A 27,897-nucleotide genomic window follows, 5' to 3' on the forward strand; every position below is an offset into this window, starting at 1 on the left:
GTGGTGGCGTGGGACCTGCTGCCGCCAGTATTGAAGGAGCCGGTGGTGGCGTGGGACCTGCTGCCGCCGCTACCGAAGGAGCCGGTGGTGGCGTGGGACCTGCTGCCGCCGCTACCGAAGGAGCCGGTGGCGGCGTGGGACCTGCTGCCGCCGCTACCGAAGGAGCCGGTGGCGGCGTGGGACCTGCTGCCGCCGGTATCGAAGGAGCCGGTGGCGATGTGGGACCTGCACCCACCGGTACCGAAGGAGCCGGTGGTGGCGTGGGACCTGCTGCTGCCAGTATTGAAGGAGCCGGCGGCGGCGTGGGACCTGCTACTGCCAGTATTGAAGGAGCTGGCGGCGGCGTGGGACATGCACCCACCGGTACCGAAGGACCGGCAGCGGCGTGGGACCTTCTGCTACCGGTACCGAAGGAGCCAGCGGCGGCGTGGGATCTGCACCCAGTGGGACCGAAGGAGCCAGCGGCGGCGTGGGATCTGCACCCAGTGGGACCGAAGGAGCCAGCGGCGGCGTGGGATCTGCACCCAGTGGGACCGAAGGAGCCAGCGGCGGCGTGGGATCTGCACCCAGTGGGACCGAAGGAGCCAGCGGCGGCGTGGGACCTGCACCCGCCGGTAACGAAGGAGCCGGCGGCGCCGTGGACACGAAGCCGACAGTACTGAAGGAGCCAGTGCTGGCGTGGGACAGGCAGGCGCCTGTAGCAAAGGAGGTGGCGATGGCATGGGACACACTGTCAGCGGTACTGATGGAGCCAGCGGCAGTGTGGATAAGAAGCCGCCGGTATGCAGGGAGCCGGCGGCAGCATGGGGGTCGTCGTTTAACCCCAGCCAGCAACTAAGCAGCACACGGCTGCTCACTCACTCCCCCCCCACCCAGTGGGATGGGGGAGAAAATCGGGAAAAGAAGCAAAACCCATGGGTTGAGGTAAGAACGGTTTAATAGAACAGAAAGGAAGAAACTAATAATGATAATGATAACACTGATAAAATGAAACAACAGCAACAATAAAAGGATTGGAATGTACAAATGATGCGCAGTGCAATTTATCACTACCCGCCGACCGGCACCCAGCTAGTCCCCGAGTGGCGATTCCCCACCCCCACTCCCCAGTTCCTATGCTAAATGCGACGTCCCATGGTATGGAATACCCCGTTGGCCAGTTTGGGTCAGCTGCCCTGGCTGTGTCCTGTGCCCACTTCTTGTGCCCCTCCAGCTTTCTCGCTGGCTGGGCATGAGGAGCTGAAAAATCCTTGACTTAGTCTAAACGCTACTTAGGAACAACTGAAAACATCAGTGTTATCAACGTTCTTCACGTACGGAACTCAAAACACAGCACCGTACCAGCTACTAGGAAGACAGTTAACTCTATCCCAGCTGAAACTAGGACAATGGGACTGGCAGCCGCCAGTAGGGAAGGAGCTGGCGGTGGCATGGGACATGCCGCCAGCGGTGCAAAAGGAGCCGGCACAGGGTGCGGTGGTGGGATGGGAAACGCAGCGGGCGCTGCTGAGCAGACCCCAGCACTGGGTGTCTGCGGAGCCAGTGTCCCGAGGAGCCCGGCCACCCCCGACTCCATGCTGCCGGACTACGGAGGCCCTGGCTCCACCAATAAAGCTGGAATGCTGGCATGGGCTGTGTGTGTTCTGGCTGTGTGTCTCCCTGTGCGCCGGCTCCGTGTCCCCCGCCGTCGTGTCCCGTGGGTGGGCGTCCGCGTCTGATGGGGGGGGGGTAGGGGGGTGTGTCCCGTGGGTGCGCCTGTGCAGGACCAGCACGTGTCTCCAGGGCTGGAGATGCCCCAGCCTGCCGGCTCCTGTGCTGGGTCTGACCCCCGTCTCCATGTCCCAGTCCATCTCCACGTCCCAGTCCATCTCCACGTCCCCAGGCCACCTCCATGTCCCAGCCCATCTCCATGTCCCAGCCATGTGGCAGGTACACCCTGCTATGGATGCACGACTAACCGAATCCAACAGGTGTTAAAACTCAGATTTATTCTTCAGCAAAAGTTAGTTATGCCGGGAAGATCACCCACACCCCACTGCACCCCTGCACTCGGCCATCCATCCGTCTGTTTGTCCACCCACCCACCTGTCCGTCCTTTCCTTCCTTCCACCGGGTACGTTTCCAGTTCCAATCTGATCTCATCCAACCTCGTCCCATCTAATCTAACCCAGCCCAGCCTCGGGCAGGTGTCTCACCCTGCTCCCCAAGGCCAAAGCCAAGCAGCAGCACCTCCTTGCCCAGGGGACCCTGCACCCCAATGCAGGGTGCCGTGGCCTGGGGGTGCCTCCGTGCCACCCCAGCTGTTGTGAGGCGGGGCTGGTTTGGGGCTGGGGAGGCGATTTCATGCCACTCGGAGCAGGGATGCTCCCGCCTGGTGCCCGGGGCTGCCCGGTGCTGCTCCTCCTCCCTCACCCTCTCTCGGCCGGCTGCCCCCCGCCATGAGCACCCCATCGCCCCGGCTCGGCACAGGGGGTCCCGTCTGCACGCTGAGCGCAGGCACCGAGGAAATGCCTCAAGAGCAGGCTACGTCCCCCCTCCCAGCCTGCCACAGCTGGACCCGGGACAGCTCGGGGGGTCCCCGGGGGGGTCCCACGGACGCGAGGTCACTCCACCGGTGCCGACAGCCCCAGCTCCTCCCTGGAGCCCCGGCACCAAAAGCCGGTCCTTCCCGCCTGCGGGATGCAGGAGCCGTGCGCTCCCTGCTGCCCCATGGGGAAACTGAGGCACGGGCCGAGTATCTGCGGATCACCAAGGGAGGGTACGAGAGCGACAGGGACTGAGGGCAGCTCTTGCTGGTCCCCTCTGTCACCCACCGCTCTGGTCCCCAGGAGGTTTCCCACTAAACCTCTCTGCCCACCCTTTCTGGGGCCTTTCTCCCCATCCCTGTGGGGTCATGGGTGCCCGGGGGGAAAGCCCGGGACCACGTGTGCTGTCCCAGGGTCTGTGCTGCACGGGGTCCGGCGATGGCGATGCTGCTGTCCCCGTGCGTTTGTGTCCCCCCCCGCTGATGAGGTGTGTCCCAGTACACCAGCGGGGTGTCCCCAGCCTGGCTCACCACATCCCCGGGAGCCCCCACGTCCCCTGCCCGAGGATGGACAGTCTGGGGACACGGGGGGGGACAGTCTGGGGACAACCCAGGGATGGACACGTTGGGGGAAACGGGGACACCCCAAGGATGACCAGGCTGGCGATGGGGGGGGGGCAGCCCGAGGATGGACAGGCTGGGGACACGGGGGGACATCGTGGGGATACCCCAAAGGGTGGACAGTCTGGGGACACCCCGGGGATGGACATGTTGGGGGAAACGGGGACACCCCAGGGATGACCAGCCTGGGGACGGGAGGGGGACACCCAGGGATGGACAGGTTAGGGACACAAGGGGACACCCCAGGGGACAGACAGGCTGGGGACATGGGGGACACCCCAGGGGTGGACAGTGTGGGGACACAAGGGGACGCCCCAAGGGATGACCAAGCTGGGGACATGCAGAGGCTGGACAGGTTGGGGACATGGTGGAGACACGCCGAGGGATGGAGAGGTTGGGGACATCCCGAGGGATGGACACGTTGGGGACACAAGGGGACACCCAGGCCCTGGCCAGGCTGGGGACATGAGGGGACATCCCAGGGGATGGCCGTGTTTGGGGACAACCCAAGGGCTGGCCGTGCCTGGGATCTCGCCGCACCAGCCCCTGCGGGCACCCGCTGGGTGTGGGGCTGTCCCCAGCGCCGGCGGACGCTGCGTCCCCAACGTTGTGCCCCCCGGCACCGCGTGTCCCCTGGCAGCGGGGACAGCTGTGGACCCCGGAGGTGTCCCTCTCGCAGTCCCATCCTGCCCACGCCACCCCGGCGCTGCGCGCGGTGACGGCCGTGTCACCTGCCTGGCTGGATGTCATACACCTGGACTTCTGTAAGGCCTTTGATACGATCCGCCACAACATTGTTACCTCTAAATTTGAGAGAGATGGGTTTGATGGATGGAGTGCTGAATGGAAAAGGAACTGGCTGGATGGCCACCTCCAAAGAGTTACAGTCAACAGCTCAATGTCCAAGTGGAAACCAGTAACGAGTGGTGTCCCTCAGGCATCTGTACTGGCACCAGTATTATTTAGTATCTTCGTTAACAACACAGTGGGTCTGAGTACACCCTCAGCAAGTTTGCAGATGACACCAGACTGAGCAGTTCACTTGCTAGAGGGAAGGGTTGCCATCCAGAGGGACCCTGACAGGTTTGAGGAATGGGCCCATGTGAACCTCACGAGGTTCACTGAGGCCACATGCAAGGTCCTGCCCTTGGGTCTGGGCAGTCCCCAGTGTCAGTACAGGCTGGGGGATGGAGAGCAGCCCTGCAGAGAAGGACTTGCGGATCCTGGTGGATGAAAAATTGGACATGAACCAGCAATGTGCTGAGAACCTAAACGTTCAGCTGCAGTTCTGATTGCTCCCTGCTTTATATTGTATTTTTGCAAATGTTATTTCGATCTGAAAGGCGCAACCTCTGGTGCTCAGGGGTTAACTGGAAAACATTTGACCCTTCAGAGGTATTCAGGCAGACTTCTTAAAAGGAGAACAGCAATCACGTGCTGTCAGCTTTGACTTCATTCAATGGAAAACTGACTATGTAGATTTAAGTTACATAAAAGGCGGATTTCTACCCCTGAAGAGTAGTTTTGGTTGCTAGTCAAACTTCTTCCCTGCTTCCCCCTGGGAAGAAAGTCTGCGGATAACAGCATTGCACAGATCGCAAGAAAGGCAGGAGAGTTCCTGGAAGAACATTTCCCACTGGTGTGGGAAGTGTCTGGACTGTTTGTTTAAAAAAAGCACGGCCCAGAGGCTTGTGAGCAACACGTAGGTAGAATGTAATTAATCAGGACTGAAAACTAAGGTAGAATTCTTCTGCTCTCATCTTCCACCTCAGAACAGCAATGGGAAGAGATTACTGCACTAGATGTCATCGTGGTACTCCCCATACCTTGCTGTGACAGCTTCCTCAAGATGAACCGCTGCGCCACCCATTAAGGCAAATGCTGGGGACATCATGCCAGAGCAGTCCACCTTGGATTCATAAAGGCATTTCATACGGCCTGCGTCGTAAAACCCCACCTTGCCTTTGTCACACTCAAGGCAGATGCCCAAGCACGACGGCAGGGGGAGGATTCTGCTTGCTGGATCCTTGGGGGAAGCAGGTGTCATGGGGATAAAGAACTTCTTCATGCCTAAAGTGACCCGTGTGACAGGCTGTGATGAGTCAAAGAAGGCATCTTCACTCCCACTGTCATGACCACTGTCTTGCTCGTATCTAGAACAGAAAAACAACCATTTGCTTTTGTCATATTCTGAAGTGGGATCAGTGACGTGAACTGGAGAAAACAGTTTTGTGTGATAGGTAACACCACACTATCAACCACAAAAACTTGGGGGGTAAAAATATAGCTAAGCCAGGAGGGAAGATGAATTTAGGAGGTGGAGAACACTTACTTGGGCCACCTCAAACAATTAATAACAGCTAAACACTACTACTGAGGACAAGGCCACAGAAGGCTTTACTAAGGAGTGGATGTATCTAAATGTACTCATGCTAGGCCATCATTAATGAACCTACAGGTAAATTAGTTAACTTGAGAAGTAATTTAGCAAATATGACTAATCATTACAGACAACACGTTTAACTTTATTTACGTAATCTTAAACAGCACCAGTCAATACATTTAACATTACTGTTGTCCTGTGAGTTTTCCATGACACTGCTGTATTACATTGTCTTTAAAACTCAAAATACAAAAAGTAGTGGTTTAAGGTTTTCGTTGGGGTTGATTTGTTTGTTTGTTTTTTAGAAGTGCTCTGCCTGGAGGCTTCCATGAATCCCTGTTCCCCAGCTGGTTACTGGGGAAAGTTTGTAGCTAGGTTTGTTCAGTTTACATGCTTTTCCCCCTACTCCTGTCCCCAGATGAAGACAGAGCTGAGAAGCACGCATTCTTCTGTGCGGACAATCCCTAGCTAGATTTGCGGGCTTGGGGTGTTTGGGGGGAAGTTGGATGTGTGTCAGCTAAAGTTTTCCAGATATTTGTGTGGATAAGGAAAAAAATCAGGAAATCAGGATCTAATTTCTCACTTTGCAAAAAGGCTCCATCTAACTTTAAGCAGCTCAAGACATTTGCATTTTTACACTTTCACTATGTTATACAGGAGGAAGCCAATACATTTGTTAGATTCCTGAAAAAGTTAAGAGTTCCCAGGAGATAGCCTCCCAGCCTGCAGTTCCTGCACATATCCAGGCTTACTACACAACTGTAATTGAGAGCTGGAGATCTTTTTGCTGGTTTGTCCACTGTACTTTGGCTTGTGCTCAGTAGCACTCCGGTACTGTAAGCAAGCGTATAGCCTGGGATAAGCCAGTGACTTGGAATCCACCATGATGCAAGCTACAGCAAAGTTACACAGATAGGCACAGTGAACATTGTACCTCTGAATGGCTGCCAAACCTAGTATGCTAAGGGAATTAAGGCAGAGGCTTACTACTGACAATTAAGCATTGCTTCACTCTTGCAACTGACGGCTTTTTTTTTTTTACGTTCTTGCTTTACATCCCTATAGATGTATCTTGACATCTATAGGAACCTGATTTCTTTCCCAAAAAGAAAGAAAATAGGACTCTGGATAATTAGAATTTCTTCTACTAGTAGCAGGGGACGAACAGGACAACATGCTTACACCATATTCTTCAAGCCACTTTCCACTGGTTAGGTTCTCCTTGTGTACTAACTGAGACCAGACTCACCCTTAATTTATTTTTTAAAAAGCCATCTCCTTATATAAAACATGTATTCAGCAAGAGTCTGGAATTTACCTTGGGCTGGTCACATCATAGGTATTATGGAACAATTTCTGTATCTTGCTGCTAGAAACAACTCCCACTTTCACCAGGTAGGAATAGGCTTCCACATGAAAAGCCCAGAAGTGCTTCCCTTTGGCAATCCCAGTGTCGCCAATGATGTAATCCAGGGTTGTGTAGCATCCGACCTGCATGTGCTCAGATCCCAGCAGTAGAGGAAATCCAGCCCTACTTTCCACAGAGGTTCTTCCTGGGTTCAGCAGGAGATGTTCGCTGTTGTACCCACATTTGTCATCAAAAAGAAAACTGAAAACTGAAAAACAGTATCCCCAAAATTTTCCTCTTGGTTAAGTATTTGACCTTCTGTGCTTATAAACTACATTTTAAGTCACACGGGTGTTAGAATTTCTCACTTTTAAAGGCTACCAGGAATGTCAAGCAAGTGTCAGTATGCCACCCATTTAACCTGTTTGTTAACAGTGTTTCTCAACATTTATGCAACCGGTAACAGTCTAGCAGAAGTCCGGGAACTACTGGAAACCACCTACAGCTCTTAACACCGACAGACATGGGTTCAGCACCTGGTGGACATAAGAAAATCCAATACCTGGAGCTGGAGGCGTATGCAAAATAACTTCTTGGCTCCAAGGGCTACAGATGGACCCTTTATATCCTCGAACTCTGAAGGCATAGCTGCTGTTGTCATCAAGATCAGCTATTGCTTTGCTCTTGCTGCAAACTTTGATCTCCTGCCACGTCGCACTCTCCTCTTCTCTATTAAGCTTATGATACTCAAGAACATAGGTATCAGCTGAGTCTCTCTTCCCAGGGCGTTCCCAACTGATCAGAGCTTTGTTGTAGACTCTGCTCTGCTCTTCATTGATTTCTGGTGTTTCTAGACCTGGAATGCCAGAGATTCAGGAGAAAAAAAATCTCAAATTCAGATATACGTTGTTTCAGAGTTAACAATACAAGCCCTTTCTTGAGCGGCTATAGCACTGTGTGTGTGCGCGAGTGAAATCTGACTTCCCTAGTTGAAGAGTGCATACGAGGATGGTTCTGTTCATGCACTTAAATAAATCCCCTATTTTCTGTTTTTACTTTGAAATTTGTATTACTTATTTCTGCTGGCAGCTAAAAAAAACATATAAGAAACTATTCTTTTCTGTCATACAACAAAAAGCTTCTAGGAAGACCGAGTATTATTTAATTACAATATTTTGAAAGCCAGTGTAAACTGGTACTGAATGCAATGGCATCTTAGCTTCTTTATCAGCCTTGGTGCCAGGCAATGCCTTGTGGGTCACGGAGACAGAAGGCACAACACAAGTCACAACACTGAGTTCTGCAACTACAGCCCTGCGTCAGTTTTGCCTCTTTCCAGAGAAGCCCTTAAAGCCGTAACTCGAGAAAGACCTGATGCTCTCGCTATTTACCATTGGAATGGAAGGCCAAGTCACCAAGGATGTCTTCTTGCTTGGCTATGTCCACCACAAAGTCTTCAAAAGTAGTTTCAGCTGCTGGCCTGAAGTTCTTCAGAGATTCAGTAGCTTTTTGGATTCTGAAAGCACAGAAGCAGAAGTATGGCAGAAGAGAGAAAAGGGAATTCACATGTCTGCATTCCTTAAGGTAAAAACGCTAGGTTTTGCTTTAAAAAAAGTTGTTTTCATGTGCTCACTGATGCTTCCCAGAAATTTCTGTCTCTCTAGACAGAATTCAAATGCAAAATTTACAGGTTTTTTTGTAGATCAGTGTAAATATAAGGAACAGGTAATTGTTCAGCTGGCAAAGCATTGTAACAATTTGGGGCATTATGTTCCAAGAACAAAACAGGTGTGGAGAACAACCATTAAGATCAAAGAGTTTAAAGCCAGAAGAGACCTGTTAGATTAACTTGCAAATACCTGATACAATCTCTGAGCAAAGGAATGTGTCAGTGAGCTGAATGAGCTACCCTTCCACTGCAGTCCTACTGAACAAGGCTAGGCATTGTCGCAGGACAGAGCCCCTCCTGTGTGCTGTTCCTTAACGCACACTGTCATGTAGTAATTTCTACTGCGTGGTACCAGGACCATCTCCTGAGCATCTGCAATACAAGGTACTGCATTCAATACTTTGCTAGCAGGTGTCAAAAGAGTATGACTGACCAGACATCCTGGAACAGTGCCTGTACCTCAAACAGAAGATAATTAAGATACCTGACATGAAGTTGTTTTGCTGTTTGAACAAAAAAAGATGGATCAGTTTCTTTAAGCACTTCTTGAGCATATCCTACAAGGCCATTACTTTCCAGGAGCCCTTGATATTCTTCTGCTTGCGCCTGCAATTTTTCCAGCCTGAAATTCTTAGAGGCTTCAATTGCCTTAAGAGCTGCAGATTTCTTCTCTTCCAGGACATGAGATGATAATTTCTCAAAACTCTGAGATGCTTCTTCTTTAGCTCTTTCACTGTTGCACTAGGAGGGAACAAAAGACGTTTTAGACAGAGTCCGCAGCACTGTGACTGTGTACAGAAACACACTTAAGGCTGCTCAAGGTATCATAGCAATCTAGTAATCCATTTGACAGACAAGACTAATGAGCTTTGTTATGCTCTTCAGCACTGAAAATGGAATCAGCACTGCACCCAAGCTAGTGAGCATTTACTATCTTAACACAGAGAACGAAGAGCAGGAAAGTATTCCTCTGATGAGATCTTGAATGATGCACAGCATTTGTCTGAACAGCTCATCAAAAAGCACTGTAAAAGCAGGTCAGTCTCTGAAATCTTCATGCCCAAGAGCTAGGTGCTCTTCCACCTTCCCCAATCACCCTCAACTGGGTGTCCAGCCCAGTTTCTCACGTATGCCCTCAGACTGTAGTGCCACCTCTGCCCAGTGCCCTGGATAAAAGGAACTACAAAGTAGGAAGACAATCTCTATCAAGATAAAGGCAAGTGCCAGAACTCCTGCAATTTCTGCCACTGCGTTTTTCAGCTTGTATGTGAGCTCCCAGCTCTGGCTCCTCTGCAGGGAGATTTTGCCCTTAATTCTGACTTTACTGGAACATCCTCAAGGCAAACAGACGGTGTAAATTGTGCAGCACCATTAGTACACAAGAGCTGTAAGTCTAACCCACCTCTCTTTGGTTAAGGTATCAAATAAGCTTTATTTCAATTAAACTTACAGCAGCACCCAAAACTTAACTTCCCTCTGTATGTTGCCCAAATTTCCCATGCTGTCAGGACTACGTCTTGCCGTGAGTGATTCAGGACTAACACAAAACTGTTCAGAAATTGTTTTACTGGCTAACTGAAAAAACCCAAAGGATTTGAAACACTTCACTAAAAGCAGTTCAAGTCCCCGCTCTGTCCCTGCAAGGGCCATCCCCAGACAACCCACAAGCCACTCTTACCTCTGTTTCTTTCAGCAGCAGATCCAGCTGTGTGATGTGAGCTTTCACCTGGCTCTCCTTACTGATGAGGTACTCGGTATCTTTTGAAAGCTTCTCCTGTTAAAAAAAACCCTGCAAACTGGCAGAATAAGGGTATCCCACCCCAACTGACCACCAGCGCAGGCAGAACATCCCACTCGTGCTCGGTTTATCTAGTTAAAAGGACAGCAGCCTGCCACCAGTCACGAGCAGCAACCCTGCGGAGAATTGCTCGGTGACCTCTGATGACTGCACAGGGATATCAGGCCACTGCTGTGAGCAGGACTGGGGGCACAGCCTCTAAGGACAAGAGGTAACAGCCTCAGCTGGCTCATTCTGCCCCAGCCACAGGAGTCACCCTCTCTTAGGCTAGGAACATGAAGCTTCAGGACACTACTAAAACTTACAGAAAAGCCTTGTTAGTTATTAACTCATTTGTAATAAGATTTGCTAGAAAAATTAGCGTTTCAAAGCATGAACTTGGGAGTGTCTCTGCACTTCCTTAGTTGCAAGAGTTAACAGCTGTACAGGAAAAGCCTTGCAAACAGTCAAGGAGGCCAAAGAGCACAAGGCTGGCTGGGCTGGTCTTTCTTTTTTTTTTTTTTTTTTTTTTTTCCCTGTGAGCAGAAGAGGAAGAAAAGGAAGAAGCGGAGGTAGCAGCAAATCATTCTTTAATAACAAAGCAACGTTTGCAAGTCTTCCCTGTTGTACTGTGCTTAGGGAATTAACAGCTATGCAACTTCAGAATTATACAAGGTCCCAACAGATACTTCAGATGCAAATTTTTCAGGAGGGCTTCTAAAGTATCAGCTAACCCAAGCCACAAGGACATTTATCTTAAAAAAGCTAGACTGTAAAGTGTTAACTGCTTAAACCTTCTACATCGCTCAGTACTGCTGTACAGTCGGCTAAAATAAGGTGAAAGCACTTTTAAGGGGTTATGTTTCAAGCCTCATAGAAAATATAGTTTAGTTTCTCAGAGGTGCACTATGTCACACTAATATATACGTGAACAGATGTTGCCCAACAGCATGCCTCATGACTAGTTCACTGTCCTCTAAACACACGTCCTGGCTTCCTGCCAGAAGGAGTTTGCCCTTACACCAGAAGCTCAGTACTCTTCCCCTTCTTAAGGCCAGGTCCAACAGTATTTACTTTTACCTTAAGGGTTTTGTAGGCAGTGCTCATGGTTGTTACTCTATGGTTTGCATGACATCCACCCAGTTTACAAAGATGACAAACAGGCCTTCTGCAGAGTTCACAGTACATGTTTACCCTCTCCATTTCGTGTTCTGGACACATCAAAATCTGAAAAAAAAGAGCAGAGCGAATGCAGGTGTACTTCCAAAAACTGAGGTGCTCAACAAGCCATCAAACCACTCAGTCATCCCACAGCAGTGTCTGATTTCATTAGTGAATTTTTTACATTCAGTTTATGTTCCACCTTTTATATGTGGCCATGCCAGTGAAAGCCAGCAGATGAACACACTGTTCCACAAGGTTTACAGTCAGTAAACCTGTGGCAATGTCTGTGTACACGTCATGTAGCCTCTCTATTGCAATCAACCCTGTTGCTAATCCCTGAAGTTGTTTGCATGCCTCAAACTCCCTACGCTCCTGTTCAGACCTGTAAATGCAACATACAACACACCCACCCTGTCAAATTTAACCGCGTCCATGCCAGCATCTCTTGAAACAGCTATGAAGTGTTTCTTAAAGCAAGAGTTGCCATGATATGGTAATGATTTAAGTTTAAGCTAGACTCTGATCAGCCACATAGCTATTGCTCTTGGAGCAACAAACAAAATGCAGCCACCACCACCAGTCACAGTCATTTTAAAGACAAAAGGCTCCAGTGTTTCAATTTTGCTGTCTGACTCCAATTACGAGTTGTTCATGCTGAACGCTAATTCCGGTATCAGCTTAAACAGCACTGCAAAACATACACACACACACAGGGCTGTGCAGGCAGACATCTCCAAACACTGCAGTCATGCTCTTAGTCTGTAGAAGGAATTTTTCCACTGCAGTGCATAGTCACACCTAACAGAAACCTTGTATAAGCCAGAATTACAGCCTGCAAGCTGGAGACAGAAGAGGTTAGCAGATTACCTTGACTAGTTCTCTCAACATTCAAGAACAATCAGCCCAGTATGTGCTTTTCCCATCCCCACCACACACGTTACAAAGTGCTTTCCAGTCTGGTTGTAAATTAAAGTGATGACTGGGAACATTGTTCAGGTAACCAACAAATACTCCATGCATTCAGCTCAGGTCTCAACAATGCAGTGCCATGAAAAAAATGCACTTTTCTTTCTTTACATTAAGCTCAAACAGTCCTCAAAAAAGTCTCTATAAGAGCACAGTAAAGTTCAGTTTAACCACTTCTCCCCCTTTTGCTCTGCTTCAATAGAATTCAACTCCTGACTTTTCAACCCCAATTCAGTCTGCATGTAGTATAACAACAGGGTACCTTTATGACTACACAAGGATCACAAGATGCCTTTGGTGTTTTTAACTAGCAACATTGCAGCAGTGAGGGTTTAGATACCCTAGAAGCAAAGTTTTTAAGGAGCTGTACAGCATTTTAGATCGAGAGCTGGAAGGCAGCACGCAAACTTTTACCTTACCCATTTATCCAATGAAGGGACATTTCACGAAGATAGCTGTGTGCTAGTGCATTTTAAAGCACACCAAGCACATGCTTGTTCTTAACTACAATGAATGTGTTAGACTCAAGAAAAACGGCACTAAGTGGACTTCTAGAAGTTCACTATCTGCCAGCTCGCTAACTTTTGAGGCTCTAATTTCTGCAGCCTCAGAAAGAAGGTACACCACCAGTCAAGAGTTTCTTCTTACGCATTGCCCATTAAATCAGATCTACTTAATTTAATCAAAATTAATCAGGACTCTTTGAACACCAGCATTTCCAATATTTGTGGGACCTCCAGCAAGGTCAGTGGCCACAGACACTGCCATGTTCTGCACTACACTTAGCAGGAGAGACAAAGCTAACGGAACTTGCAATCACTCTGTTTTGTCTAAGTGCAGCAGCAGCAGCAGCAGTATGTAAAGTAGAAAACTTGCCATTACATTTTTCTCTTCTGCTATAGCTAAAAAAATAACAGGGTGTAATAACAACAGAGACCTGAACTCCACCTTTTGCTATTGCTAGATGCAAGGAAGAAGAGAAAGAAGATGCTTTGTGATGGATCAAGTTCAGACACAAAACACCCAAAGGCAACCTGCCTTAAGGGGGCAGGGGGGAGGCCAGTTGTTTTGGGTTTTTCAAGTTTCCGCACACAGGCGTTCTCCTTAACCCGACTTTCAGAGAAAAGCACTGCCACTCTAGATGTTCAAGATCATTAAGTGTTCCAAAAAAAGAAAAAATAAAGACCCAAACCACAAATACCACAATCCATTTCCCAAAGTAAAAAAATCCTTATTTTTAGAGTCCCCTTCAAATATGTTCTCAGTGTCCTCTTGAACAACCACCACTTCATCATCAACAAGAACAAAAGCTTATGGTTCGCTCCATAAACAACAGCAATAATCAGTAAAGCAATAACGGTCCTAAAAAGCGACTACCGTTGCACAGGTATGTCTGAAGCTCTATGTGAATGGCACAACCCAAATTCTGGAAGATACGGTATCCTTACCTTGGGTCTGAAGTTGGTGGTTGGTCCTACATATTCATGCTGGGCTTTCACAGTTCCCCAAGGATGGTGTATTTTGAAACATTCATTGCAATAGCTTGCACTGCAGTCCACGCAGCTCTTTGTGGACCCTTGAGGTGGCGGTTTGCAGAAATCGCACATAATAGCAACGGCTGCCCTGGCTGCCTGTCTGTACCTTTCCACAATGGTTTCCAGAGTAAAACTACGAAATAAGCCATTGAGGCCACGTCCTCCAAGATCAATATCCCGCTGGCAACCCGGACAAGGAAATAGACTCGATCGAGGAGTCAGTGAATTGCGTTTTCTGCCTGTGTAGACACCAAATCCTGATTTAGGAGGAGCATAAACAGAAGAGGTTTAGATTTTAAAGGGAGAAGCACAGGAATTTATGAACCAATTCCAAACTACTGTAGCACATCGTCCAAACCAGTACAATACTAACTCATATGCAGTCTGCCAAGCCAAAGAGAATACATTTGCCACGACAAGGTAGCGTAACGTCTGAGTCCAGGGGACATTGCAAACTACTGCTCTAAAACTTAAATCTATGTTAAGATGAATTTAGCTGTTCCAATCCTATCTTCTTCATCTAGTTTTGGATGCACTCAAGCTGCAGCCTTTCAAAACTCTAAACACAAACCCTTCCAGAAACCAGCTGGTTTTAGGCTAACTGGGTGCCCATATAGAGAGCAACAGCTTCGTACCATATTGAAGTGAAAGATGCTTATTTCCACTGTGAGACTAGTTATTCCCAGACAAATATAGCCAACTTTGAGCTCCCTCAAGTTTGCTTTGGCTGAGTTGAGCTTATCTGGCTCATCCCAAGAGGCATCATATAAAAATAAAGAGGAAAACCAAAGAACTAGATATTACCTGTATGAAATCCCAGACAAATCATTTAGTCAAAATATGCAGAGGCTGACTTGGCCCTTGCTGAATGGCCTCGATAAAGGAGGGCTGCTAAGTAAGCCCCGCGCACCAAAGGCGATGCCGAGATGGTTATGCCTCAGAGATTCCTCTACCTTGAACTGGGGAATCATAGAATGGTTTGGGCTGGAAGGGACCTTAAAGGTCCTCTAGTTCCACCTCCCTTGCCATGGGCAGGGACACCTTCCACTGGACCAGGGTGCTCCAAGCCCCATCCAACCTGGCCTTGAACACTGCCAGGGATGGGGCAGCCACAACCTCTCTGGGCAACCTGTGCCAGTGCCTCACCATGCTCACAGTCCAGAACTTCTTCCTTACACACAATCTAAATCTACCCTCTCTCAATTTAAAGCCATTACCCCTTGTCCTATCACTACATGTCCTCGTAAAAAGTCCCTCTCCAGCTTTCTTGTAGGCGCCCTTTAGGTACTGGCAGGCTGCTGTAAGGTCTCCCCGGAGCCTTCTCTTCTCCAGGCTGAACAACCCCAACTCTCTCAGCTTGTCTCCATAGGAGAGGTTCCCCAGCCCTCTGATCATCTCCATGGCCCTGCTCTGGAATCACAGATCTGCATGGTTACACAGGGTACATCTATGTCTCTTCATTTCAAAAGGAGACAGCAGAGAAACTGCACTCCTACCAAACAGCTACGCACAAATTTCCCCTCCTCTCCAAAATAAAGCGACCAAAGGCTCAAGTACAGCCACAAGCCTCAGGAGCCTCTGGAGCCTGTTCAAGGGGATGGCTCGCACAGACCCAAAAGCTATTTACAGGGTCACGTCCTTGAGGCTATCAAACAGGGAGTGCATCCCCATGTCTCACTCGTGAACCCACAGGACACAACTATCAAAAAGAGACCTTTATGTATTTCTGAAGCAGGGCAAGCCAGTGTTTCGGCTTAACATGTATGCTCTCAGCTTCTCCTTATGAAGAAACAAAAAAGCATTCTTTGCAGCTGGGGCGTGGTTTTAAGATCCCTTTGAGAGGACTGCACGCTGGTATAACTAACAAATTCGTAAATGGAGGTATGACTTAAAGTTGAATTCTTAGTGTTGAAATAGGTTCTTCTTCAGAAGGGGACATTTGTTCTCATCCATATTTAGTCTGTATTTAGATCTTCCCACCAGAAATGTCAATGCTTCCTTTCTTTTTGAAGTGTCCTTTGCTGCTATCTAAAAGACACTTGCCTTGTGCTGCTCTCCTGTGGCTGCTTCACCCAACAATCCAAAACCTCCCTTCCTATCACGGCCTTTCCAGTCTCTTCAAAAAACCCAAACCAACACTCCCACAAGGAACCAGTTCCTTTAAAAATCTTTGACATGTGTCCCATGGTAGTTATGCACAACTGCCAGCTAAGAACCCACAGAAAGAGCATGAATAAGTGTGTACAAGGTGGCAGTCTCAAATGCAGCTGGTCTCATGCCTTTCTGTAGGTTCTGAGCAAAACAACTAGACTGCATTTACAGAACAGTATGGGTGACAAAAGGCACTGGTATACAAGTCTCTGGCCAAGGGAAGCACAGATTTTTTTTTTTTTAATTTTTTTTTTTTTTTTTAGTACTTACTTGAAGTGAATTAGTTACTCAAACTGTATGTCCTGCAGTACCTGTAACTTGGCATACACAGCAACACACACACATGCAATGCACAGCCACAGCAGTGAAACACAAACTGTATTTGCAATGTATGCTCCAAGCTAGCACTGCACACAGGAACACAGAGAGATCTTCTACACAGACTTCTACAATGGCCTGAACAAAAAGATGATTTTGCATGCAGTACCATGCAGTCAACGGCTACAGAAAGGCACCTGGAGTACTTACATTTGCTAAAACTAAGAAAATAGTGATACAGTGTACAGGGACTGCCTACAAGCGGTATGCTGTAGCAGAGAGCAAGCAATGACAAAGCAAGATAACAAGAGGAAAAACCATGGCGCAGTGGTCGAGTTTAAAAATACTATCTGAAATTCGTATCCGGTAGCATGCTTTTGAAGTCTGGCCCGAGCGGCTCAAATGTGGAAGGGGTGTCTGTTTAACTCAAAGGCGAGTTCAGCTGCATCCCAATGGAGGCCTTTCATTCTGCCCGTGGTGGGCTGAAACAAGACGGTCATCACGAGCCATGCTCTGCGAAGACTGGTGACACTCTGCTTACGGAAAGCAATCCAGTGTCAAGGAAGTCCTGGGCACCTTCAGATGTCTCATCCCTTTTCTTTGACAGCACTCTAAGAGCCTAGGGTTGGTTCTTTTCCCCTGTTTTAAACCCTGGAAGTTTACTTGCTAAACTTCTTGGCATGCTCTGCCACTTCAACATTGAAAGTATGGAAACATCCTCTTTTTGCCTGGCGAGTGTTAAAATATTAATATGCAGTAAGAATTGGTCTGCTTTCTGCTCACAGGATTTCTACGGTTGTATTTTAAAAAGAAAGCACTGATGAAGTGCTAAATTACTTCAAGCACTATCTTTCCTATCTGCCTTCTGTCCAGTTTGCTAAAACTGAACTCTGCTTATATACCCCCCCCCCCCCCCCCCAATCCACAAAAAAACAGAGCAGCAAAAGCCATGGATTTTGTAGTCGTATATAGATGTGCGGCTCAGAGATTAGGTCCTCCCCATATTCTCTTTTACACTTTGTCAATCTGGTTTACAACAAACAAGTATGTATTTTGCGAAATATTAGGAATCATCACAAGAAATTTTCCACTGTGGTTTGTAAACAGACTGCTCCACTTGCAATGAATAGCTCGATGCTCAACTAAAAAATTAGCACAACATATGCTAATGCTCAGACTCCAAACTCACAAATATTAGGATATAGATTGCAAAGACTCAAGTCAAAGAGCAATCTTAAGTATGTCTTTCAAAGGCAATGTTTAAATGTCCCCTTCCCAAGGAGAGGTACCAACACTTAAAATGTTGAAAAGCTCAACCTGCAGCTGATGGTTTGCAAAGGGATAAGACATCTTAAAGATAAAATTGTGTTTTCCAATTAAACAGTGTCACCAGAATTCTATGGTTATGGAAGACATGGAAGTTAAATGTGTGAGAGCTTAAAGAATAAAGATTTTAAAAGTCAACTGGATTCTCCTAAAAAATTAAAAAAAAATGTAAATGTATATTGCTACCTGTAAACTTTGATTGGAATCCTGTTTGAGACTAAACTCATTTACCACAACTGGGGGCTCGTCCGGGAGGGTCTTAGTTCCTGCATTCTGACTTGATCAAGGAGGGGTGCCCCCACCATTTGGTGGCTCCTGATCCGGTCGGGTCGGGACTAACACCATCCTGAACCGGAATAAGGGCAAGCAAAGAATTTAATTTTTTTAGTCCCGATTTCATATGGCGATAATCCAGTCTCACTGTGTGGTTTAGTTCTTATATTTAGAAGTGCCAATGGTAAGCATTTTGTCCAGGGCATCTGTGTTTCAATCATCAATTCAGCCAATTGCTGTTTGATTGTTTGATTCATTCTTTCTACTTTCCCCAAGCTTTGTGGATGCCATGGGGTGTGATACTCCCACTGAATGCCTAATGATTGACATAATAATTTTATTATTCTAGATGTAAAGTGTGTGCCCTGATCAGAGTCAATGTACTGGATTATCCCATATCTGGGTATCACGTGTTCTAATAAAATTTTTACCACCATCTGTGCAGTAGCTCGTGCTACAGGGTAAGCTTCTACCCATTGTGTTAAATGATCTACTATTACCAATAAATATTTTATCCTACCTACCTTGGGCAATTCAGTGAAATCAACTTGTATTTTCTCAAAAGGTCTGTAAGCCGTTTTCCTCCCTCCTGTGGCTGCTTGTCAAAACACTTTCTTATTTATCTTTTGACAAGTTAAGCAGCCTTGTGTAATTTGTTTTGCTATTTCAAAAATTCCAATACAGCCAAATTGTTTAAGGAAGTGATCACTTAATGCCTTGGTACCCCAATGTGTTTGTACATGTAAACGTACTAATATTTGTCTGGTATGGGCTTTTGGCAACGTTTCTCGCCCGTCAGGCAGTATCCATTTTCCTTGTTCTAACTTAGCCCTTATTTTTTCCAATTTTGTTCGTTCCTCAGGGGTAAACTTCTTCTCTTTTTCCTCTCGTCTCTCTTCACTGGTATCCCCAGTTGTTTGTACTATGTTAATTTTAGTGACCTGAGTCCTTAGGGCTGCTTCCTGGGCCTCTCTATCCGCCAAGTTATTCCCTCTGATTCGGTAATCTAATCCCCTTTGATGTCCTCTCATATGTACCACTGCTACTTCCCTTGGTTCTCTTAATGCCTTCAAAATTTTTACTATTAATTCTTGATGTATAAGATTCCTCCCTTGAGTATTAATTACACCTCTTTCTTCCCAAATTTTTCCAAAAGTGTGAACCACCCCATATGCATATTTGGAATCTGTAAATATAGTCCCACTTTTTCCCTTTAATAATTCCAGGGCCCTATACAGGGCATACAGTTCACAAGCCTGAGCTGACCATGATGGGCTTAGAGGTCCTGATTCCACAGGCTTTAGGTCCTTATTAATTATTGCATATCCTGACTTTCTCTTTCCTTCCACTACTTGGGAGGAGCCATCTACAAACAGTGTCTCTCCCTCTTCTAACTCGGTATCTCTTAAATCTGGCCTCACCTTAGTCTGGGTCTCAATTACCTCTAAGCAGTTATGTTGCAATTTCTCCAATGGTTCTCCAAACAAAAAATGTGCTGGACTCTGAGCAGAGGTTACCCTCAGTTCTAAATTAGGGGAGTCAATCAATATTGCTTCATATTTTAGGATCCGGCTATCCGTTAGCCATTTTTCCACTTTTTGTTGTAAAACACTTCTGACATTATGTGGAGTATACACTTTTAAAGGGGCACTAAAGGTAATCTTTCTAACTTCCTCTATTAATAATGCCGTAGCGACCAAACCTTGGAGACAAGCGGGCCATCCTCTACTTACTGGATCCAGTAACTTAGAACAATACCCCATGGGTTTCTTAATTCCTGCCCAGTCTTGAGCAACGACTCCATATGCTGTCTGGTTTGATGTATTCACAAAGAGATAAAAAGGGTTTTTTTTAGATTTGGGAGCCTTAATACAGGTGCCTGTATCAATGCCCTTTTTATTTCCTCAAATTTCTGATCATCTTCTGTAAACCATTTAAGTTGGTTATTAGTTAATTTCTCGTACAAGAATGTCACCTTTTCACTGTAGCTTTCAAGCCACGGTCTACAATATCCTAGTAATCCCAATATTTGCCGAATTTCCTTTTTAGTTTGTGGGGGGTCTTAAGGATAGGATTCCAGATACCCTGTCGGGATCTAGCTTTTTCCTTCCCTTCCTCAGCCAATGTCCGAAGTATTTTACTTCCTGTTCTACAAACTGTAGTTTTGATCGGGACACCTTTAATCCCTTTTCTCCTAAAAAATTTAACAATTTAATAGTGGCTTCTCGGGTTCCCTCTTCAGTTTCTCCCGCTATTAATAGATCGTCCACATATTGCAATAACTTTACCTCCCTGGGTAAAATTAAATCTTGTAAAATTTTCTCTAAAGTTTGTCCAAATAGATTGGGTGACTCTGCAAACCCTCGTGGTAGCACAGTCCATCTTAATTGTTGTTTTCGTCCCGTTTCGGGGTCCTCCCACTCAAAGGCAAAATAATCTCTGGATCCCTCCTCCAGGGGACAGGCCCAAAAAGCATCCTTTAAATCTATCACACTATACCAAGTATGTTCGGGAGATATATGGCTCAATAAAGTATAAGGGTTTGCCACCAGGGGGAATTTAGTAATTGTTCACTCATTTAGAGCTCTCAGATCCTGTACCATCCTGTATGACCCATCCGGTTTCTTTACTGGGAGGACGGGTGTATTATGAGGTGACATACATGGTTCTAAAGTTCCTTTTTCCAGAAGTCTGTCAACTACAGGCTTTAACCCTATTCGGCCCTCCAGTGGTATAGGATATTGTTTGACTCTAATTGTACAATGCGGGTCTATTATTTGAACATTTATGGGGTCCGTTTCTGTCTTTCCAATTTCCCCCTCCCTATACCATACTGAAGGGTTAATGGCTTTTTCATCCTCTTGTGTTAGAGTGTATAATTTAATCTGCAACTTATCCCCTTGACTTTGAATGCCTAAGTTTAATTTCAAAATCAAATCCCTTCCTAATAAATTGTATTCCGCTTCGGGGAGCAAAAGTAAATCATTAAGGCAAATTTTCTTCTCTGTTTCTACTTCTACATCTTTTAAAACAGGTACTTTGAAAGGCTCCCCTTTTGCCCCTACTACTGACATATAACTCTTCCCTTTTTCTATTCCCTTCGCAAGTTTTTGAATAGTGGATTTTTCAGCCCCCGTGTCCACCAAAAATAAAACTTCCTCTTTATGGAGACCAATTAATAATTTTATCAAGGGCTCTGTTGATGTTGAAGTCCCCAGAAGATATAGCCCCTGACACCCCTATTCTTCTTTAAATATTTTTTCATCTTGTTCCCGCTTATGACAGTTCCTCTGAACATGTCCTTTCTTGTTGCAATAGTAACAGACGGGAACTGTGAATTTCTCTCAATAAAGCCGTCCCCTGGGTGTTTTCTCTATTCCTTTTTCTCTTCTCTCTCTGGACGGGATCTTATTTTTTTGACCTTCTCTTACTGCTGCTACAAAGATCCTAGCTTTTGCCTTCTGTTTTCCCTCATCTCTCCTAACATATACTTTCTGTGCTTCCCTAAGTAACTCTTCTAATCCTCTTTCTTGCCAGTCTTCTAGTTTCTCCAATTTCCTTCTTATATCCCCCCAGGATTTAGCTACAGATTGCGTTCTAAGGAGTGCGGTCCCAGCCACTGTATTCGGATCAATTCCCGAATACATTTGTACACTTTTCTTTAATCTTTCCAACCATTCGGTTGGAGATTCATCTTTCCCTTGTTGTTCATTAAATGCTTTTTTAATGTTTTGCCCTCGGGGAACCGCTTCCCTTATTCCCTGTATAATTAATGTTCTCAAATCCCTCATAGTCTGTCTTCCTTGGGGTTGCTGATGATCCCAGTGGGGATCCACATTTGGCCATTTTTGGTCTCCCGGGGGTCCCGCCTGATTCTGTCTTTCCCAAATTCTCATCCCAGCTTGCCTAATCATTCCCTTCTCCTCAGCAGTAAATAAAATCCCTAAACCAGACTGTATTTCTTCCCAGGTATAAGTATTGGGGCCTAGGAATTGGTCCAGCTTTTCAGCTACTCCAAGGGGATTATCTAATAGGGTCCCCATTTCTTTCTTAAAATTTCTTACATCTGTGGTATTTAATGGGACTGCCACAAACCCGATGCCTCCTTGATTGCCTCCGAGGGGTACCTCTCGTAAGGGATACAAAAAGGCTCCCTCGGTTGCGGCAGTCTTACTTCTTGTACACGCAGCCGGAGGTTTTTCTAATTCCGGTGCTGTTGGTGGTGGAGGCAGGGGCAACGGTGGTACTGGTGGGGGTACTACGGCCACCTGAGGGGGAGCCGCCACAGGAGGTGGATTATTAAGATATGGAGGCGGTAAGTTATCTAGTGGCTCCCATTTACCATCTTTTTCTTTTCCCTTTTCGTTTTTATCTCCTTCTTCCTCAAACTTCTCATCTGTTTTTAATGCAAGTATTGAGCCTGGAAAAGGACGTGAAGTCCTGATCCATAATCCTGCATAATCACTTTCCTCCTGACTAAAAGGTTCCTTTGAGTTAACATATATATAAAGCCTGGAAAATCCAGTCTTCAAAGGATCCAAAAATGGGCCAAAAGACATGTGGTCTTAAAGGCTCCTTTGGCCATTCAACCATGCAATATTGAATCAATTTTAATTTACTTTTCCCTTTTCTGGGGCCCCTTTCATTCCAATTTTTAATCATTACTCCTAATGGACTTTCTGATGGTATATCTGGTAATTTGCTCCCTTTTTTTCTGGTCCTTGGTCTTCGATTTTGTCTGACCCATCTTAGGAATTTTACTGTGGCAATTCCTACAGCCCTTGGTCACCGGTAAGAGTGTCTTGCAGGGGCTTTAGGACCTATCACCCACCCACGAATCCTATAGGAATCGCTTCGGTCCTTCACCGGCCAAGTCCCTCGCGGGAGATTGGAACCGCGGTTAGAAGACCTCCACAATCGCTTCGGAACCGAGTTCCGTCTCAATCACACTCTTACACACATACAGGCGACCGAATCCCACCCAACCGAACGGTATACCCCTTAAATACTTACGACTCCGTCGTCTTCGTTCGGATCTTCGCGCGCAGAATTACGGGCAAAATAAACTGCTGCAGCCGGCAAGGGAGCTCAAAAAAAATTAAATTCTTTGCTTGCCCTTATTCCGGTTCAGGATGGTGTTAGTCCCGACCCGACCGGATCAGGAGCCACCAAATGGTGGGGGCACCCCTCCTAGATCAAGTCAGAATGCAGGAACTAAGACCATCCCGGACGAGCCCCCAGCTGTGATAAATGAGTTTAGTCTCAAACAGGATTCCAATCAAAGTTTACAATTTATTAAAGGAATAAAGGCAAGCAAACAGCGCTGGGTGTGCCGGGAGTCTCTGCTCTGCCAAGACGCACGCTGTGAAATACGACCCAGCTTCTTTTATAGTCTAACATTAGTTACATATTCATACTAGGCGTGTCCTTCCAAAAGACTCTCCACCTCCTGGTTGTGCAGGTGCAGTAGTTCTCCTAGAGACTTCTCGAACTCTCCTCGTTGGCTGAGGGGTCTGCAGTTGTCCTACAAACTTCTCGAACTCTCCTCGTTGGCTGAGGGGTCTGCAGTTCTCCTAGAGACTTCTTGAACTCTCCTCGTTGGCTGAGGGGTCTCCTATGCAATGTATCTCCGACCCAGCTCCTCACCGCTCAGGCGTGACAGCAGACAACCTGTGCAACAGGCGACCCCCTGCACAGCACCAGCTGTGGCCACCAAAACCCGAGCAAGTTCCCAACAGACACCCCCCCCAACAAATGCACACCACAGATTGCTTATACACTGTTATTTTAATACACTCTCTATTTATACATACTAAAGATCACCCCGTTCGTAACCTCGCTTAATGCTATGACAAATGCCTCAGTTCTCCCCTAGGATCTCCTGTTCAACACTGCGCAGGTAACACCAAAACCGGTTTTGGGCTGGCAAAAAAGAACTATATACATATCATCTGTTTCCTCCTGGCCTGCGGTTATACGAGGACCGACAAAATGGTTAAAGAATACATATACAGTGAGGGTCACATTTTATTATGCGCCCTAGCATTGTTTATATTGACACGAATCAGATGAACACATTTCACAACGCGGGTCAGCCGCGCCCCGGCAGAAGGCCGCCCCGCCGCTCCCTCCCTCCGCCCCCCGCCGCGCCGCGCAGCGCATCCCCGGCCTCCCCCCTCGCGGTGCTCGCCGCGGGTGGGGCGGGGCGGGGAGCCGTCGTGGTGCGAGAGATGCTCTCCTCGCCTCGGCTCCACCCGCCGTGGCGGAGGATGCTCCCGGGAGCGAGGGCGCCGGTGGGAAGCTCTCACCCTGCAGCGGCGTGGGCGGGGTGGCGGGGCACGTCGAGGGGCCCGGAGGCACCACCGCTGCTCCGGTGCCGCGGGCTGTGTTAAGGTGGGCGAGGTTATACCTGCGTGTGGTCTCGCCACGTCTGAGTGCGACTGGGTAAGCCGCTCTCGGTCTTCGCTGAGCCCGTGGCGTGGGGCTGACACCCCAGCCACGTCTGCCGAGGGCAGCACCCGCAGCGGGCACGCCTCTTTTCGAAGAGGCGTGAAATCACAGCTTAAAGCGGGACACATGCTGAAGCGCAGCGTGATGCCCCCGTCCCCAGGCTCCATCTGCTTTTCTTAAATTCCAACCTTTTGTTCAGGTGAAAAATTGTGCCTAAACACGTCTGCAGGGAAGAAGGAGGTACCTAAGGAGCCGGCGGTGCCGTGGGACCGGCAGCCGCCAGTACCGTAGGAGCCAGCGATGGCATGGCACCTGCACCCGCCAGTACCGAAGGAGCTGGCGGCGCCGTGGGACCTGCTGCTGCCAGTATCAAAGGAGCCGGCGGCGGTGTGGAACCTGCACCCGGCGGCACCGAAGGAGCCACCGGTGGCGTGGGACATGCAGCCACCGGTACCAAAGGAGCCACCGACGGCATGGGACCTGCAACCACCGGTACCGAAGGAGCCACCGACGGCATGGGACCTGCACCCGACGGTACCGAAGGAGCCGGCGGTGGCATGGGACCTGCAGCTGCTGCTACCCAAGGAGCCGGTAGCGGCATGGGACCTGCAGCTGCCGGTACCCAAGGACCGGAGGTGGCGTGGGATCTGCTGCCAGTATTACAGGAGCCGGCAGCAGCGTGGGACCTGCACCCACCGGTACCGAAGGAACCGGCGACGGTGTGGGACCTGCACCCACCGGTACCGAAGGAGCCAGGGACAGTGTGGGACCTGCACCCGCCGGTACCGAAGGAGCCGGCGGTGGTGTGGGACTTGCTGCTGCCAGTATCAAAGGAGCCGGCGGCGGCATGAGACCTGCACCCGACGGTACCGAAGGAGCCACCGGCAACATGGGACCTGCTGCGGCCGGTACTGCTGGAGCTGGCAGCGGCATGGGACCTGAAGCTGCCGGTACCGAAGGAACCGGCGGCGGCGTGAGACCTGCTGCCAGTATTACAGGAGCCGGCAGCAGCATGGGAGCTGCACCCACCGGTACCGACGGAACCGGCGACGGTGTGGGACCTGCACCCACCGGTACTGAAGGAGCCAGGGGCAGCGTGGGACCTGCACCCACCGGTTCCGAAGGGGCCGGCGGCGCCGTGGACACGAAGCCGACAGTACTGAAGGAGCCAGTGCTGGCGTGGGACAGGCAGGCGCCGGTAGCAAAGGAGCTGGCGGCAGCGTGGGACTTGCTGCCAGCGGTGCAAAAGGAGCACCTCTGCTCCTACGCTGCCTCCTCCCGCTGCGCCGCGCTGCGCTGTGCCGCCTGCGCCACCGGCCGGCCCAGGGACTCCTCCTGCATCCCCTGCGCCGGGGCGGTGACCCGGCACCCCTATATAAAGCGGGGCGGTGGGCGCGCACCCATGCCACTCCGGCGGGGCATGGCGGCCATCGAACCCAGTCAGCCAGCATGGCCCGGCCCAGATACAGCGGGGGTCAAGGCAGGAGCCGGCGTCGCCGCCATACGATGCGTGGCATCCTGCGCCAGCCTCACCGCCGGTACGGGATGAGGCGATGCAAGCCCGCGGCACGCCGCCGCCAGCACAGGGTGCGGTGGTGGGATGGGAAACGCAGCGGACGCTGCTGAGCAGACCCCAGCACTGGGCGTCTGCGGAGCCAGTGTCCCGAGGAGCCCGGCCACCCCTGACTCCATGCTGCCGGACTACGGAGGCCCTGGCTCCACCAATAAATCTGTAATGCTGGCATGAGCTGTGTGTGTTCTGGCTGTGTGTCTCCCTGTGCGCCGGCTGCGTGTCCCCCGCCGTCGTGTCCCGTGGCTGGGCGTCCGCGTCTGATGGGAGGGGGGGGGGGGGTGTCCCGTGGGTGCGCCTGTGCAGGACCAGCACGTGTCTCCAGGGCTGGAGATGCCCCAGCCTGCCGGCTCCTGTGCTGGGTCTGACCCCTGTCTGCATGTCCCAGCCCATCTCCACGTCCCAGCCTGTCTCCACGTCCCCAGCCCATCTCCGTGCCCCCGTCCATCTCCACGCCCCAGTCCATCTCCACGTCCCAGTCCATCTCCACGTCCCCAGGCCACTTCCATGTCCCAGCCCATCTCCATGTCCCCATGTGGCAGGTACACCCCCCGCCCCCGACAGCAAACGAAACTTCTCCGGGCAGGGAGGAGAGGAAAACAAACCCCAAACCCTGGAGGCCGCAGGGTGAAAATTGAACTGGCCGTTCGAGATGTGCCAGGTACGCTGAAGTGACCTTTTGGCCAACAGGGATTAAAATGACCCCAGGTCAGATTCAACAAGGGTATAAACGGGGCCCCGCCGGAGGACATTTTCAGCCAGTCCTCCTCGGAGCAGCGGGTCTGCAGTCGGGGCCTCTCCCCTTGGGTCAGGACGCCGCCCCAGGTAGCTCCCCGAGGTTGAGAAGCCCTCAGCTTTCAGCCAGTATTGAAGGAACCGGCGACGGCGTGGGACCTGCACCCACCAGTACCGAAGCAGCCAGCGGCAGCGTGGGACCTGCAGCTGCTGGTACCCAAGGAGCCGGCGGCGGCGTGGGACATGCACCCGACGGTACCAAAGGAGCCACCGGCAGCGTGGGACCTGCTGCTGCCGGTAACGAAGGAGCCACCGGCAGCGTGGGACCTGCTGCTGCCGGTACCGAAGGAGCTAGCGGCGGCGTGGGACCTGCACCTGACGGTACCCAAGGAGCCACCGGCGGCGTGGGACCTGCACCCGCCGGTACCAAAGGACCGCTGGGGTGGGACCTGCTGCCGCCGGTACTGAAGGAGCCATCGGCCGCGTGGGAGCTGCACCCACCAGTACTGAAGGAGCCACCGGCAGCGTGGGACCTGCACCCACCGGTACCGAAGGAGCCAGGGGCAGCGTGGGACCTGCACCCACCGGTTCCGAAGGGGCCGGCGGCGCCGTGGACACGAAGCCGACAGTACTGAAGGAGCCAGTGCTGGCGTGGGACAGGCAGGCACCGGTAGCAAAGGAGCTGGCGGCAGCGTGGGACTTGCTGCTAGCGGTGCAAAAGGAGCACCTCTGCTCCTGCGCTGCCTCCTTCCGCTGCGCCGCGCTGCGCTGTGCCGCCTGCGCCACCGGCTGGCCCGGGGACTCCTCCTGCGTCCCCTGCGCCGGGGCGGTGACCCGGCACCCCTATATAAAGCGGGGCGGTGGCGCGCACCCATGTCACTCCGGCGGGGCCAGGCGGCCATCGAACCCAGTCAGCCAGCATGGCCCGGCCCAGATACAGCGGGGGTCAAGGCAGGAGCCGGCGTCGCCGCCATACGATGCGTGGCATCCTGCGCCAGCCTCACCGCCGGTACGGGATGAGGCGATGCAAGCCCGCGGCACGCCGCCGCCAGCACAGGGTGCGGTGGTGGGATGGGAAACGCAGCGG

At 49.7% G+C, this 27,897-nt stretch overlaps 1 protein-coding gene and 1 long non-coding RNA gene across 2 annotated transcripts; both read right to left on the reverse strand.

Annotated features, from left to right (window-relative positions):
* Positions 1-286: 286 nt before the first annotated feature.
* LOC115338951 lies at positions 287-26,214 on the reverse strand. The gene is made up of 3 exons (XR_003922583.1): positions 26,115-26,214; positions 18,017-18,018; positions 287-309 (listed from the first exon to the last, which is right to left on the reverse strand). It is a non-coding gene; the product is annotated as an uncharacterized LOC115338951 (long non-coding RNA).
* LOC115338946 (E3 ubiquitin-protein ligase TRIM36-like) lies at positions 4,667-14,074 on the reverse strand. The gene is made up of 8 exons (XM_030008079.2): positions 13,901-14,074; positions 11,403-11,549; positions 10,224-10,319; positions 9,030-9,286; positions 8,268-8,392; positions 7,439-7,732; positions 6,847-7,144; positions 4,667-5,298 (listed from the first exon to the last, which is right to left on the reverse strand). The coding sequence occupies exons 1-8, from the start codon at positions 14,057-14,059 to the stop codon at positions 4,944-4,946; spliced, it is 1,731 nt and encodes a 576-aa protein (XP_029863939.1). The 5' UTR covers positions 14,060-14,074; the 3' UTR covers positions 4,667-4,943.
* Positions 26,215-27,897: the final 1,683 nt, after the last annotated feature.

This window comes from Aquila chrysaetos, chromosome 1, assembly GCF_900496995.4.
Source record: "Aquila chrysaetos chrysaetos chromosome 1, bAquChr1.4, whole genome shotgun sequence".
Taxonomy (NCBI): domain Eukaryota; kingdom Metazoa; phylum Chordata; class Aves; order Accipitriformes; family Accipitridae; genus Aquila; species Aquila chrysaetos.